A 17,270-nucleotide genomic window follows, 5' to 3' on the forward strand; every position below is an offset into this window, starting at 1 on the left:
GAATCGACGACCCAATTACCCACCAAAACATGCTCAAAAATTGGAAAATATCTAAAGATTCTAAATGGGACATTTTAGATTCTGACTTTACAAAAGAAGAAATAATTTTAGCAATAAACCAACTAAATCCAAACAAATCACCTGGTCCAGATGGAATAACCAATCAATTTTATATCACACATAAAGAAAAACTAGCACCAATGTTAGCTTCTGCTTTCAATGACACCCTAAACAACCCACACATAATTGATCTACAATATAAAGAAGGTTTAATCATAACAATCCCAAAAAAAGGTGACCCTATGCTCATCAAAAATAGAAGGCCTATAACTCTTGCTAATTGTCTATACAAGATACAATCTAAGGTAATCAACAATAGATTACAGACTATTCTTCCTGATATAATTAACCCCAATCAGAAAGGCTTTACTGGAGGCAGAAAAATTACAGATAATACAATGACTGTAAACGAAATTATCAAATATTGTATCAAGAACAAACTACCAGGAATCATTACTTTTTATGATTTTGAGAAAGCTTTTGACTCTATATCTCATGATGCCATTTACAGAACACTATTACACATTCAAGTACCAACCAAACTAACTAATCTTATTATGCAACTACTCACAAATTCCTTTGCAAAAATAGAAATAAATGGTAAAAATACTGATAAATTTATAATAGGACGAGGAGTAAAACAAGGAGATCCTTTATCACCGACCCTTTATGTAATGGTAATAGAAGCTTTAGCTAGATCAATACTAGAAGATAAATCAATAATTGGACTTCCTTTAGACAACACAAACAGAAGAATCAAATTTCAAGGTTTTGCAGATGATTCATCATCAATGGTTCATAACAACGACCAACTTAATTTGGTACTTCAACACTTCAATCAATTTTGCACAGCAACATCATCAAAACTAAATATAGATAAATCAGTTTCAATAACAATCAACAACCCAGACACAACAAATTCAGTTATTCCAATATCAAATAAACCAGAAAGATATTTAGGTTACTACTTCACAGGTACCGGAATCCATAGAAAACTACCAGAAATACTGAATTCTATAAGATCCTCGTTATCATTATGGAAAACAACAAGTAACTCAATTAAAACAAAAGTAAACATCCTCAAATCCTTTGCACTATCAAGAATAACATATTACTCGTATATTGAAGAATTCAACGATGATGAAATTAAAGAAATCAATAAAATTGCAGATTGGTTCCTATCAGCACCTAACAATAAAAGTCCAAATGGTTTTAAAGTCTTCAAATTAATGAGCTCTAAAAGAGCAAATTATCCTATGGATCAAGGAGGTTGGAATCTTTGGAATATCAAAAACAGACAAAAAGCACAAAGATTATGGATGATAAATCAAATAATCAATAAAATTGAAACTAACAAAATAGAATCAGAATATCAACACAGTTGGAAACATCAAATATCAACCAAAACAATAACTTCAGATTACCTATTTAAAAACTACAATGATTGGATACAAATAAAAGTTAAAAAAGGACTACTAGACGGGTTGAAATCCATTAAAAATAAAGACGGCAAACCTCTTTCTTTAGCAGAATGGTATTCGGAAATAAACAATCTCAACAGCTTTACACCCAAAACAGAATTCCAACAATGTCTTCAACTTACAGGTTATAGCTATATCAACCTATTCAATAATATACTTAATATTAAAGATCCAAAATCAAGAAACACTCTATTCAAATTCCAAGCAAGATGCTTACCCATCAACTTCATTCACAACAAACCATGTAGACTATGTAATGAAAATCTTAATAATGATCCATATGGTCATCTATTTTTCAAATGTAAAAAAACTCTGAAATTCATCAACTTTAATAAACTAAAATCATTTATATTCATTACTTCGGGAAGGGGCCTCAATTGGTCACTAGACATAACAAGATCAAGAAGGAATATATCAATAAAAAATATTACATACAAAATCCCAGAAGGTCGCAAATCCGATGGAGAAATAAATATGGATTACAACAACACCAGATTCCACAAATCACACTTCCAATGGAACTATAAAGCAATAGATTTCGACTTAACTAGATGTTTCGCTTATAGAAATGCCATAGCCCTGGTATTTCATCAAGTTTGGATTTGGTTATGTAAAGAATTATATGACGATCAAGAAAATACAATAAAAGAACTCGATTATAAGAATCTAACCTCAAAATGGACTAAACTAGCTACTTTAGAATACTTAAAAGGTTTAAAAAACATCAAGGAAAGACACGCTAAACAACCACAAACAATTAGCAACATCAATGAAGAATATAGAAAATTCAAAAGAAGAATAGCAAGAGCATACTTCATCAGCATCAAATCTTTACCAAATATCAACAGTTTAGAATATTTTCTTTAAAAACTTTATAAAAAAACATTAAATAAAATTTTACTGATTAATTTAAAGCATTTGCTTTTAATTATCTTCACTTTTAAAAAAAAAAAAAAAAAAAAAAAGTCGATGGAACTATATGTAAGGTACTAAGATCAAATAATTGTTAATTATTATTAATTAATATTGATTATTATTGAGTAATGATCCTTGTTCATTACATATATAGAAGAAAGAAAATATAAAAACAGGGTTAACGCACTAAACAACTTCTTTACAAGATTAGCATCACCAACTTAAACTAGATAATTAGCCAACACCTGCTTCTTCTTTTATTTTAATAAATTAACACCGTCACTTACACTAATAATATTTATTATATTAATAAGTAAGCTTTTTTAAAAAAAAAAAAAAAAAATAAACATTTCATATAAATTTTTCAATAAAATTAATATATCATTAAGAATCATCTTTACTTTTAAAAAAAAAAAAAGGAGTTTTCAATACTCAGTTTTGCAACTTAATGGTGAACAAGGGTTTGGTTTAAAGGAGAATAGTATAGAGAATATTAAAAAAAAAAAAAAAAAGAATACTAGACTAAAGTATCAATTGATACTATTAAAAATTTTATATAGATAAAATACTATCTCTTACCACCAAAAATATAAATTATATCGTTAAGATTTTAAAAAAAAAAAAAAAAAAAAAGAAAGAATTCACCGCATCTCCGTGTTTGATTTCTCTTTTTCGTAGGTTTTCAGAATCACACACGAATTGACGTTACTGTGTCCAACTTAAATGTCAGTGTGGAAAGCTCATACAAGTATAAAACAAAATAAAAATATGATAGCTTTAATGTATGATAAAAATAAAAATAAAAAATTTTGGTATAATGTTCCATGAGGTTTCCTTTGAAAGGTTTTTTTTTAGATTTGGTAATTATTTGAGAAATAGATTAGTTTTGATGAGCTAATACTGGTTTATAAAAAAAGGAATTCTCTGTGCCAAATTCTTTTAAAAAAAAAAAAAAAAATTAAAAAAATAAAATTTAAATAAATTAAAAATTTTTTTTTTAGTTTTTTATTTCCAACAACTTTGCTGCTTTTAAATAATTATAAAAAAAAATCCATAGGAATAAAAACAGAAATACATTAAATATTTATTTGATATAAATAAATATAATTATAAATAAAAAAAAATAAAAAAAATAAAAAAATAAAAAAAATAAAAAATAAAATAAAAATAAAAATTTAATAAATGAAATGAAATTTATAAATTTTTTAATTATAATATTTATTTTAATAAAAAATATAAATTGTATAGATACTATAAATAGTGGTTATATTAATAATAATAATAATAATAATAATTTTAATAATTTTAATAATTTTAATAATTTTAATAATTTTAATAATTTTAATAATAGTGGCAGTAGTGATGATAATAACAATAATAATATAAATAAAAATTTTTATGATATATTTGTATCAGAATCTAAGGGTGAGGATACTCCATCATGTTCCATTACAATAGCAAATAAAACAGCAACACCATGTAAAACCATTGGGGGCGCAGTAGAATCATTTAATAATAATGTTATAAAGGGATTGGATTTAAATGAAACAGCAACTTTTCCAAAAGTTAATTTTATATTATATCCAGGACAGTATTATGGCAATTCAATTCAGCTATACAGGTACAATGCAACTATTACAGCAATGGAAAATCAAACATCACCAGTATTTTTCAATTTGAATAATCAAAATTCATTTTTTAATATTACACCAACTAGTGATGATGGAAACTATTATATCAGTGAGGTAACTATCAATCAAATTACAATTCAATGCGGCGATGGACATTCTCAAACTGGTTCATTGATTCAAATAGATGGCTCTCAAAGAGTATTGGTTCAAGTTACATTAAATCAGTTATATTTATCAAGTAATAATATTAATGAGTCGCTGATTGTGGTCTCAGGTACCTATGGTGACGAAGATAACCCATCACAAGATTGGACCGCTAGTGTTTATAAAGACTATTATAATGTAAATCCATATGTTATAGTCAATCTTTATAATTCAAACTTTTCCAATTCTATAGCCTACAGCTCAATTGTTTCATCATCTTATGCACCCATTACACTCAGACTTCATTCATGTATATTTTCAAATTTTCAAAATATTAACTATACATTCTTTGTGACAAGGGGTGTAATGGAGGTTACCAATTTAACTTTAATCAATGTCGGTGTATCATACAAACCATTTTTTTCAGCACACAACACATTAATTACATTCACAGATTCAAATATTCAATCCTATATGGCTAGTACTTCATTCTTTCAGTTTATAGGATGTTTTGTTTATATAGTGAATAGCAATATCTCTATCCAATACAACAATTTTGATGAAACTATAGACTATGCAATCTTTTATTTGGATGTCTCTTCAGGTTCATTTTTAAACAACAACATTACATTCTTTGGTAGAAATACTCAACTCCATGATCAAGGTAGCATCAACATCATGTCATCTCAAGTTAGTTTCCGTTTAAACACACTCTCTTCAAATATTTCATCTATAATTTTCTCTGAAGCCTCAAATGTATTTTCTTTCCTCAACAATGTCGAAATTCAAAATAACTCTACTTATTATTATTTCCAATGTTCTTCTGACCAACAAAGCTCAATAAGTGGAGACACCTACAGTATCGAATCATTCAATAGTGGCGATAATAATTGCAGCAACTTTTCAAAAAAACAAAAAAGAATTAATTTCATAATTTATTTCTTTATTGGATTTGGTTCTGGAATTGGTCTAATTGCCGTTATATCAATTTTCACACTAATTTATAAAAAATATTCACAATCCAGATATAAAAGAATTAGCTTTGATATTAATGGATAATATAAAATAAAGTTTTTTAAAAAAAAGATAATAACTATCTTTATTAACAAAATATATAATTTAACATATTGTTATTATTTAGTTTTTAAAAAAATATAAAAATTAAAAAAAAAAAAAAAAAAAAAATTGAAAAATTTAAGTTTCGTATTTATTTTTATAAATTTACAACATTATAATATATAATTATTTTATTTATTTTTTTTTTATATTTTTTATTAATCAATTAAAATTTGATTATTTGATAAATCATTTGAAATTTTGTTTAAATCAATTTTGGTGTCTTTTAGTTTTATATTGAACTTAAAGGTATTTGGTAAATTTTTTGATTGGATTGATTTTACTATACATTGAATATCTGAGGATTTAATTTTATTATGTGATAAATCTACTTGAAGAATTTTTGGATTTGATTCTAAGAGACTTGAAAGGGCTTGGCATTCTTTTGATTTAATACCAGTATTTGAAAGATTTAAAGAGTAGATTGTATTGTTTCCTTTAAGACAATCAAAGAATTCTTCTAATGCATCAACAGCATTAAAGCTATTGGATCCAATATCTAAAACTTCTAAATGGGAATTTGCAAAACCTAAAAGAGTGGTCTGATTTAATTTACAATTGTTTACATTTAATTTGGTGAGGTGACGATTCTTTATAAGTGAGTCGGTTAAAGAGGGACAGTAAGATACAACACAATTTGAAATATCTAATGAAACCAAGTTGCTGTTACTACCTAAAGAGCTGCAAATTAAATGTAAACTTTGAGCATTGTTAAGTGTACCTGATAACTCTAAAAATCTGAGTTTTGAATTGTTGTTTGAAATGGAGTTTGCAAGATCATCAAAACATTTGGTTTCAATATGATTTCTATTTAAGTGAAGAGTTGTCATACCTGGATGATTTGAAAGTTTATTTGAAAAGTTTTTAAAACCATCAGACCAATAAGGTTCACAATCGCTAATGAATAAACGGCTCATGGTATCAGTTTTACCAATATAGTCACCAATTAAACTTATAACACCATCATTGATTGCCAAGCCACTGACATTCATCGACTCTAATTTCATTTCATCATTTTTGATCATGGTTCTGAAAAGTGTATCTAAAGCAGAGGAAGAAATTTTTCTATTGTAGCTGATATCTAAAGAGACTAAAGAGCTGTTAACTGAAATTACATTTTCTGCTAATTCGATGATATCGGAGTCGTTTAATGACATATTTGAAAGGTTAAGCTCTTTGAGGGTGTCAAATGGATATGAGAATTTTGAAAGTGAGTAGGAGGATGTTAAAACTGAACCATTGTTGTTGCTTGTGCTGCTACCTCCGTTATAGTTGGCATTGTTTGCTAATGATGATGATGATGTTGGTGAAATTGATAATAAATGTACATGGGAGGATGATGGTGATGATGGTAATGAGGGTCTTCTTATGGTTTGGGTGACTGATAATGATTTTAATGCTCTGTTATTTTGGAGGATTATTTTTACACTGTTTAAAAATCTAATGCTATTGTCTGGTTGTAATGTTATGGTGAGTTTTGTAATTGTGGTATTCTTTTTAACAAATTGAACAAAAGTTTCATGGTCTTCGGGGTTATTTTCTAAATTTATTTCGGTGAAAGTTAAAGTTTCTAATTCTGGTAGCGACTCTAATAGTGAGATGGTGGCTGGTGTATATTGGCTAGACATGTTTAAAACGGTGAAGTCTTTAATGGCTTTGAATGATTTCAAACTTGAAACAATAACTTCATATTCGGAAATAGTAACCTTTGAGAGATCCAAAGACATTCTTGTTATTTTATCGATTGACTCCATGAGAGAAATTGAATATTTTGAATGAATTCTATTATTTATACAAAGTTTACCAATATCAACAACCTCCAATGATTGATATACATAGGTGAAATAGTTTACACAGGTTTCGATGGTTTCTACTTTCATTTTGGTTGCTTCTACTTTTTTAAAGAATGATTCTAAATTTATATGGTTTCCATTAAGACGTGCTAGAGCTCTCCATTTTTTACATACTAAACTGGTTGCCATAAATTCTTTAGTTAAAATACGGTTTCCATGGATAATTGCAAGAATTTTACCTAACAAATCATATGGTATATCTCTAATATTTAATTCATTTCTATCACTTCTTGGACTATTTGCTAAACTACTATTTGAACTTTCACTCTTTGTTAAGTCATTCTTTGATAATTTAGTTTTAATTTTTCCTTCACCACTCGAACTTAAAGTTGCTCCATCTTTATTGTTTGATGTTGATTGTGATTGAGTTGATGGAGAATTTGATGATTCCTTTTTTTTAAAAAAACTAAACATTTTTAAAAATTTTTACTTTTTTTTTTAAAAAAAAAAATAAAAAATAAAAAAATGAATTTATGATGATGATATAAATAAAATTAAAGAATTAATATTATTTTATTAAATATAATATGATATATATAAATAAAATAAAATAAAAATATAAAAAAATAAAAAAATGGTTTTTTATATAAAAAAATATAAAATTAAAAATAAATTGATATAATTAAAAAAAAAACACAAAAAAAAAAAAAATTAAAATAGAAAAGATAAGATAAACAAAACAAATTTGTAAATTAAAAAATTTGATAATTTTATATGTATATTATATAATATATATAGTAAATATTAAATTTGTAATTGGATTAAATTTGATTTTGATATTATTATCAATAATAATTTTTTTTTTAAAAATTTTTTTTTTTTTTTTTTTTTTTTTTTTTTTAGTTCTATTATTAAACAATGTATATAAATATAATTCGTATAGTATAAAATTACTTACATTTATTAACTGAACAAATATTTTAAATTTATTTCTGCGGAATTAAAAAAAAAAATAATAATTAATATTAATAGTTTTTAAAATTATTTATTATATATCTATATTTATAAAATAAAAATAAAAAATCAAAAACAATAATTTCTTAAAAAGAGTAACGAACTTTTTTTTGTCTAAACTTGAATTTATTAATTTATTTTTATAAAAATCAGATATAATAAATTTTTTTTTTTGATTAAAGGGTATAAAAATTTATTTTATTTTATTTTATTTTTCTTTTATTTTAAAAAAATATTATTTTATCTTTATGAGGGGGTATGTATAAAAATAGTTGAAAGTAAAAAAAATAAATAAAAAAAAAAAAAAAAGGGGAACAAAAATAAAAATTTAAAAAAAATTTGTGTTTAATTTGAGAGTTATTTTTTTTTTTTTATGTCTTGGTGGTTGGTGTGTATTGTTTTGTTGTTGTTGGTTGTAACTAATTGTATATATTGTTTTATATATATCTTTGTGTGATAGTGTGATTATTAATAAAAAAATTATTTTGTTTTTTTTTATTTTATTTTTAAATTAATTATTAAAAAAAAATAGAAAAAAAAAAAAAAAATTTAAAAAAAAAAAATCAGATATAAAACCAAATTTACAAAAAAAAAAAAATTTAAAAAAAAAAAAAAAGTTAACACACCCACACCATTCACACACAATCAAAGTTGTGATTGGTGATTTATTTGCAACATAAAGAGTTCTATAATTCCTTATATATAAAAAAAATAAAAAAATAAATTATAAAAAACTATTTAAATAATTTTGGGTAAAAAACAATATTTAGACTAAACTCTTTATTAAAAAAAGTTTTCTATACGCAAGAAAATTATAATTATAAATAAAAAAATATTATAATAAAAAAAACAAAAGGCTATTTATTAAAAAACCTATTGAAAAAATAAAAAAAAAAGTCTAATTTTATTTTTTTTTTTTTTATAAATCTAAAAAAAATATTTAAATGTGTGTATGAGTGTTTTATTTGTGTGGGTTGTGGTGGGTGTGAAAGGAGTGTGGGTTTTAAATATTAAATAGGGGCTCTAAAAATAATTTCATTTATATATATGGTTTAATAAAAATAATAATAAATGTTATTGTTTATTTTTTGATTAATATGTGATTTTACAAATTATTAATCAAAAAACACCGATTTATTTTTATAATAAATAAAAAAGGACATTTTCAATTAAAAGAAACAAAAAAAAAATTACTTACTATTATTAACTTTTTTTTTTTTTTTTTTAATTTATAAAACTTTTTATTTTATAAAATTTATATATCTACAATTTTTTTTAATATTAATACCCAAAATACTATTACAATAAAAATATTACTATAAAAATAAAAAATATAAAATGAAAAATGAATGAAAAAAAAAAAAAAATATTTTTAAGTTTTGATAAAAAAAAAAAAAAAAGTTCAAGATATTTAATTTTTTTATTATTTTCTAGTTTTTTTTGATAAAATAAAAAAAATATGAGTGTTAAAGCCAGGTCATAAATATTTAGGTTCGAATATAAAAATTAACAAAAAAAATTAAAATCACTTTTTTTTAAGATATAAAATTTTTTAATGATAGGGCTTGGTATACCTAAAAATAATACTTTTCCCCATAATACATACAACAAAAAATATAAAAAAAAAAAATAATTATGTGAAAAAAATAAAAAAGGGCAATTGCTTTTGTTTGGGGGAGCAATTTTATTATTATTATTTAAAATATTTTTTTTTAAAAAAAATAGATATTTATTTTTATATATCTCAAAAAGGGGCTCTTTAGATTTGTACTTTTTTTTATTATAATTTATAAATATAATTTATTTTAGTTATATATAATATTAATATTAAATTTTAACATATTAATTATATATTGTGTATTTAAAAAAATATCAAAAATTTTAACATATTTTCCCAAATATTTTTTTTTAAATTCAATTTTTCTGGATAATAAAAAAAAAAAAATTTTAAAAAAAAAATCTTTACTTTAGAGTCTCAGTTTTCAAAGCGGGGCTTTTTTTTTTTTTTTAACCAAATCCCAAAATAAATTATCTTTCTGTAAACATAGGCAGAACAATATTATAGTTTGAGATTCATTGAAAGATAAAATTTCTTTTTTGCTGCTAAAAATAAAAACAATATTCCAATAAAATAATAAAATCTAAAATTACTTTTCGAATATATATAATTTATTTAACTAAAATTTAAAAATAAAATTTATTAAAGTTAAAGTTAAATTTTTTTTTTTTTTTTTTTTTTAAAAATTTTTTTTTTGAATTTTGAATTTTTTTTATTTTAAAATTTTTTTTTTATCATTATTTGTTTTTCTTTTTTTTTCTTTTTTTTTTTTTAGTATCCATATATTTATATTTAAAGATTTAATTATAAACAAAAATATAATAAATAATAAAAAATAAAATAAATATAAATAATGGATTTAAAAAGAGGTAGAGGTTTATCGACAAGATTAAATGCAGAACAAAGGTTTAAACAGCAGAGATCAGAGATATCAAATATAGATGTATCAAATGTAAATAGTTGTAAATTTGTTGGCACTGGTACTTTTGATTGTCCAGTTAACTTGGATGATGACGATGATTTTAGTGCCCAACCAAATAGTGATAAAAAAAACATATTGGAGGATGATGACATTAATGAAATTCAAGAAGTATCAAATGCACCAATAATTGTAGACCCAGATAATATATTTTTAACACCAGGTCAAATTAAAATTGGTCAATATGATCAACATCCAACAGATCAAATTGTTTTCTTTAAAGAGAATCAAATAGAAATAACAATACCGTTTTATTTTTTATCACCAAATACAACCCTTGTAAAAAAAGAACATATGGTTATAATAGAGATACCATATAAAAATATTAAAGAATTTGTAGTATCTTGCTTTAATAAATTCATTAATATCGATATATTATTAAATGAGTTTTCATATAAAAAACTTTGGTTAACCAAAATTACCGCGTTAAAAAGTAAGTTTTAAAAAATATAATATACAAAGAAAATTTATAATAAAAATTATATTAATTGAATTTTAATTTTAATTTTTTAGACTTTGAATATGGTATTTCGAATTCAATTTCATTTTTTGTGATTCCAAGGGATCAATTCGAAGCAATGAAACCATTTATTGAAAAGAAATCTTCAAATTTAAGACTTTCAATGGAAATAGAGGATCATAGCAAAATGGATAAGGTTATTGCTCTTTATCCACATATCAAGAGCACCAAAGAGTTTGTGAATAATAGAGATATAGTTAAAATCACTTATTCAGATAAATCAAGATTAGAGCCGTCACAATATTTAAACGATTCAATTATAGATTTTTATATAAGGTAATATTAATATTAATATTAAATAGAACTTTGATAAATGGCATAGTACTAATATTTTTGATATTTTTATATAATAATTAGATATATTAAGGATCATTATGTTTTAGATATTGATAAAACTAAATTTTATTTCTTTAGTACATTTTTTTATAATATTATTGGTAGTCATAGTAATTCAAATACTGCATATACCAGAATTTCAAAATGGACCAAAAATGTGGATATTTTTTCTTTCGATTTCTTATTTATTCCAATTTGTTTAAAGTAATTAATAGTATAAATAATTTTTCAATATTTAAAATTTCATTAACTTTTATTTTTTTATTATAGTTCGCATTGGACTTTATTAATTATTTCATTTCCCTGTCAAGAATTTGAAACAGCAACAGAAACAAATAAACCATTGATTATATTTTTAGATTCATTAAATAGCCAAAGTTTACTCGTCATTACAAAAAAGATTAGGGAATATTTAACAATTGAATGGAAGCATAAGAAATCTGATCCATCTAATGGCACAATCCCCGAAAGAGTTTTTACTTCAAAGAATTTGCCACTGGTTAGAGCTAATGTCCCAAAGCAAGATAATCTATTTGATTGTGGAGTTTTTCTTTTACATTATATCGAGTTGTTTTGTAGAAACCCAGAAACTAATTTCAACGATCCAGTAAATATAAATGCAAGCATTATTTTAATTTGATTTCAATTAACTAACTTTTTTTTTTTTTAGTTAAACAGACCCCACTGGTTCACTTGCGAAGAAATTACAACAAAAAGAGAAAAAATTAAAAATATTATTGAAACATTGGAAGAGGAACAAAAAGATGATTTCACTCCATCAAAAAAATCTACAGCAACCCAAGAAAAAGAATCTAATAATAATGAAAAGGATGTAGAAATTGAAAAAGATATAGAGATGGATGATGGGTTAGAAAAAGAGGATAAGAAAGAGAATCAAAAAGAAGATAGAGCAGAGAATGATATAATAAACGGAAATAATTCAATTCTACACCAAAATGAAATTAAACAGCAGGAAGAGATAAAAAAAGATGATATTAAACAAGACAAAATTAAAGAAGAAACTGCACAGGATGAAAATAAACAAGTTGAACAACAAAATGATATTAAACAGGATCAAGTTAAAGAAGATACTATACAAGACGAAAATAAACAAGTTGAACAACAAAATGAAAATAATCAAACAAAACAAAACGAATAATAGATAAAATAAAACAGATCAAGTTAAAGATGGAATTGTAGAGGATGAAAATAAACAAGTTGAAAAACAAAATCAAAAAGGAGTTAAACAAGAAACAAAAGATGTTCAAGTAAATGAAAAAGATATTTAAACATATGTTTTTTTTTTTTTTTTAATAAAATTTTTATAATTATTAGGAAATAATTAATTTTATTTTTAATTAATTATTTGTTTTATATACAAAGAAATTTATTTATTTTTTTAAAAGAGTTTTACATTTATATTTTTTTTAAATATTACCAAAAAAAAAAAAAACTATTATTATTTATTGTTATCATATTATTGTTTTTAATTATTATTACTATTATTAATTATTATTATTGTTACTTGATTTTATAAAACTATTAGTTTGAAAATGATGATGATTCAGATGATTGATCACTTGTGGAGTTAGTATCTCTATGATTAATTATTTCATCCCAAGCAGCTTGATTTGATTGGTATTCTTTTTGGATTATTTCCAAAGTATCAAAAGCTTCGCTTGCAATTGGTCTTTTTGAAAGATCTTTTTCCCAACAAGATTGAATAAGAGCTCTTATCGAAGTTGGGGTTGTTGGTGGAAGAGTTGGTCTTAAATCATTGTTGGCAGTTGAAAGCATAATTTGGAATTCATTAAGTTTTTTATATTCGGCGTATGGGTGAAGATAACGTTGGTTGATAACTGTATAAACCATTTCCCAAAATACAGTACCTAGCGAATAAAGATCGGATTTTTGTGAGTATTCTTTTCCTTCAAATACTTCTGGGGCGCAATAAACTGATGTTCCTCTTGTTTTGTTTAATGTAACTTGATTTGATCTAGTGTTGAATCTAGAGAGACCAAAATCTGCAACTTTTATAACATAGTTTTTGTTAACTAAAAAGTTTAATGTTTTTACATCTCTGTGTAAAACTTGAGGAGTGGAGTTGTGAAGAGCTGAAATACCTTTGAGCATTTGAAGAGCAAAAGAGAAAAATTTATCCCAAGTCATTTTTTCTTTACGAAGTAAATGATATAAACTACCCTTTTCACAGTATTCCATAACTAAACAAATTCTTGGTTCCAATACTACTCCATAAAGACCTACAATCATTGATGATTCTAAAGAAGCCAATACCATAAATTCTTTGAGGAATTCATCTCTGCTACGCTGTTCGTCCGCTGACTTGAGCACTTTTATGGCTACTTCTATTCCTTTATAGAGTCCTTTATAAACTTTACCACTTGCACCAGAACCAATTTTTTCTGTATATTCTAAGTCACTGTAAGAAATAACCCATTTTCCATTTTTAATATCCATATTTTCCAATTCTCTTAAAATTGCTTGAGCCCCTTTACTAATAGCTGGTTGGAATACCAAGATTTTATTATTTTTTAATGAGTTTTGTAAACCATATAATAACTTTTTGTGTTCTTCATCATAACAACCAATCGTCTTCATTATTTCTTCATCCAGACGAGTGATTGAACCTTCTTGTAGGAGTTCTTGAAGAATTAAAGCCATACGATACTGTTTGAGGTTGCTCATTTCCAAATGGCTTATAATAAGATCTAAACGTTTTAATAGATCGATGATTTCTGGGTTACCTATAGCTTCGGCCAAATCTAATGGTTTCTTCTTATCATTGTTAGCAAGTGTTGGGTCGGCACCAGCTGTTAACAAAATCTTCATTACATCTAATCTACCAAGACGTACTGCATAGTGTAATGGTGATTCACCCATTTTATTTACAATATTTACATTGGCATTATTTTTTAATAAAACATATACCATTAAAAGACGTACAGTACTGTTGAAAATTGCTTGATGTAACGGAGTTTCGCCCATATTGTTTTGCTCGTTAATATCTGCACCTTTATCAATCATCATTTGAGCAATCTTTTGACATTCTGGGGATACAAAGTAACGGCAGAAATAATGTAATGGTGTATTACCATCTATATTTCTTTCATTAACTTTAATATCGTTATGCTTTAATAAATAAATATAAATATTATCGGTACAATCTAAAAACACAGCGTTATGTAATGGTGTATAACCTTTTCTATAAATATATAAAAAAAATATAAGTATTTCAATTTTTTTTTATAAAAATAATATAAATATTTACCCATCAACTTGATTAATTTCATCTGATTTTGTTAATGTATAATAATCTAATAACAATTGAACCATTTCAAAATTGTTTTTTCTTATTACTTGAAGCAATAATGATTCTTCATTTGGAGATGGAGAGTTTAACTTTTGGAATATTGAAAATTGATAATTTGAATCGACGGATTTTGATCTTTTGGATTGTTTAATGGATTGTCTTGAACGCTGTGATGAAATAACCTCTTTCATTCCATTAATATTATTCGATTTAATACTTTGATTTAAATGGGTGTTTTCTTGGTGCACTAATAACCCCTCTAAATCTTCGAATGCTTCATCTCTATTGAAAAGGAAATAAAATGGATAGGTGGCTTCCTCAGTTTTAATTAAAATTATTGGCGCAAAATTAGATGTTTTCTTTTCAATGGAAGAAATATTGGATATTTTAATGACCTTTGCACGCTCTCTACTTTTATCGAAGACATAGTTATCATAAAAACAAACATAGTTTTCGGTCAAATACATTTTTCCATGCAAAATAGAGCTTTTGAAGCCACAATTATATTCTTTAATTGGGATTTCTTCTTGTGGAATCAATGTTCTAAATGTAAAATGGAACATCTTTACAAACTTATTATAATTATTATATTGTTGTTGTTGATTCTGTTCAAAATTATTTATAATATTATTATTTGCATCACCAAATAGATTTGGTGATGTTGATGTCGAATTTGGAGCAGTTCTTGTGGTAGTAGTTGAAGTAGTTGTGGTAGTAGTTGATGGTAAAGGTGTATTTGGTGGGGTATAAACTAAACTTGGATTGTTTGTAGTATCACGTGGACTAACTGGTGATGATTTTGTTGTTGTGGTTGTTGTGGTTGTTGTTGTTGTGGTTGTTGTTGTTGTGGTGTGTTGCTCAACAGAATCCAAACCCAAATCCTTTTCATTTGTACTTAATCTTTTCTTTATGGGAGAAGTAATACATTGATCACTTATTCTTGTTATACAAGTTTTATGGGCTGATAACCCACATCCTTTACATTTAAATCCCTTATCTCCAAATGGCAAAGTCCATATATTTAAAAAGCATACACTGCACTTTGTTATATTTTTAAAGAATTTTATTTTCATACGATGAGCTCTGGGAGATATTGAAGGTTGTATATATCCATCTTGAGATACACTAATTCCCATGTTTGCAGGAACAGGAATTGGCGAACCTGAAATTTGATTTAAATCCTCAGCTGATGGAGATGATGAACCGCTTGATGAAACTGAAGAATAAAGTGTTGATGGCTGGGTAATTGGTACACTTTCGGACAAACTGGTTATTGATGTGGTTGTTAATGAATTACCATTACTTGGTAAACCTGGTAGACCAGCTTGGGTAAATGTATTTGATGGTATAAATCCGAGCTTAGAATTAGGAAAAAGTTGAGCTCTACTATACTCAGTTGAACTTGATGATGAAGCAGATCTGCATCTTTGTTTTGATAATGAATCATCTAATAATGGTTGATTTAGATTTTTATTGGGTTGGGCGGTTAAAAAGCTGCCTTTAAAACTATTACTACTAGTATTACAATTGTCATTATTATTCTTTAATAAATTTAATAAACTTTGGCTTGAAGATGAGTTTGATCCACCACTCTGGTTTTCATCAATTGAGGTTTTTTCAAAATTCTCCATCGAAATTGATGAAGGTATATTCTTTAAAATCTCATCTCTTAAATCTATATTATCATTATCTTTTAAATCCATAAAATTTCCCAAATTTGCAGCTGATACACCAGCTTGCCCAATTTGATTTAATTTTAATATATTGCTTTCTGATTGTGATTTATGAAAAGTATTTGATCCCACTGAATTTGTACTATTAGCAAGATTTATACTTTTATTATCCTCAACTTTTTGTGGCTGCTTTGTGATTGGTGCTCCTGTTGGTGGTGTTGAAGTATTATTATTATTGGATAACATAAATTGTTGTGGTGGAGGTTTTGTATTTGTATTATTGTTAGTTCTGGAATGAGTTGGTGATCTTTTTAATGGTGGTAATGCACCACTCGATTGACTTGGTGAATGTGCTGATACCATAACTGATGTATTTGAAATATTATTAATAGCTGGGTTAACAGTAGTATTACTATTTGGGGTTGTATTGTTAATAATATTTTTTATATTGTCTTTTTCGTTTATTAATTTACTACAACTATCTGATTTATTTAATATTTGTTTTGATGGTGGTGTAATCGAAGAGGTTGATGATAATATAGAAGATGTTGATGATGATAAAGATGATGATGTATTTGTAATAATGGATGCTGATGTAGTGCCTGGTGATATTTGCTGTGATTGTTGGGGAGGTGACGTTGATGGCACTACATTTTGTATACCACCTACTAATGGCAATGTTGATGGTGATTGAGCTTTTAATGACATTATATTTTAGT

The 17,270-nt window shown here is 25.1% G+C and overlaps 5 protein-coding genes across 5 annotated transcripts; 3 read left to right on the forward strand and 2 right to left on the reverse strand.

Moving 5' to 3' along the window:
* Positions 1 to 1,289: 1,289 nt before the first annotated feature.
* Positions 1,290 to 2,408, forward strand: DICPUDRAFT_18839 (uncharacterized protein; the record flags this gene model as incomplete). The annotated part of the gene is made up of 1 exon (XM_003287119.2): positions 1,290 to 2,408. One exon carries the CDS (start codon positions 1,290 to 1,292, stop codon positions 2,406 to 2,408), a length of 1,119 nt encoding a protein of 372 aa, XP_003287167.1.
* Positions 2,409 to 3,179: 771 nt separating this feature from the next.
* DICPUDRAFT_151253 (uncharacterized protein) lies at positions 3,180 to 5,290 on the forward strand (the record flags this gene model as incomplete). Its single annotated transcript, XM_003287120.1, has 2 exons — positions 3,180 to 3,238; positions 3,808 to 5,290. The coding sequence occupies 2 exons, from the start codon at positions 3,180 to 3,182 to the stop codon at positions 5,288 to 5,290; spliced, it is 1,542 nt and encodes a 513-aa protein (XP_003287168.1).
* A 147-nt stretch (positions 5,291 to 5,437) lies between these two features.
* On the reverse strand, positions 5,438 to 8,403 carry DICPUDRAFT_97625 (uncharacterized protein). Its single transcript, XM_003287137.1, has 3 exons — positions 8,259 to 8,403; positions 8,099 to 8,132; positions 5,438 to 7,629 (listed from the first exon to the last, which is right to left on the reverse strand). Exon 3 carries the CDS (start codon positions 7,612 to 7,614, stop codon positions 5,506 to 5,508), a length of 2,109 nt encoding a protein of 702 aa, XP_003287185.1. The 5' UTR covers positions 7,615 to 7,629; positions 8,099 to 8,132; positions 8,259 to 8,403; the 3' UTR covers positions 5,438 to 5,505.
* A 2,162-nt stretch (positions 8,404 to 10,565) lies between these two features.
* On the forward strand, positions 10,566 to 12,706 carry DICPUDRAFT_32083 (uncharacterized protein; the record flags this gene model as incomplete). The annotated part of the gene is made up of 5 exons (XM_003287121.1): positions 10,566 to 11,124; positions 11,205 to 11,487; positions 11,569 to 11,751; positions 11,818 to 12,154; positions 12,218 to 12,706. The coding sequence occupies 5 exons, from the start codon at positions 10,566 to 10,568 to the stop codon at positions 12,704 to 12,706; spliced, it is 1,851 nt and encodes a 616-aa protein (XP_003287169.1).
* Positions 12,707 to 12,859: 153 nt separating this feature from the next.
* DICPUDRAFT_91861 (uncharacterized protein) lies at positions 12,860 to 13,768 on the reverse strand (the record flags this gene model as incomplete). The annotated part of the gene is made up of 1 exon (XM_003287138.1): positions 12,860 to 13,768. One exon carries the CDS (start codon positions 13,765 to 13,767, stop codon positions 13,090 to 13,092), a length of 678 nt encoding a protein of 225 aa, XP_003287186.1. The 3' UTR covers positions 12,860 to 13,089.
* Positions 13,769 to 17,270: the final 3,502 nt, after the last annotated feature.

The sequence above is a fragment of the Dictyostelium purpureum genome, assembly GCF_000190715.1.
Source record: "Dictyostelium purpureum unplaced genomic scaffold DICPUscaffold_91, whole genome shotgun sequence".
In the NCBI taxonomy this organism is placed as follows: domain Eukaryota; phylum Evosea; class Eumycetozoa; order Dictyosteliales; family Dictyosteliaceae; genus Dictyostelium; species Dictyostelium purpureum.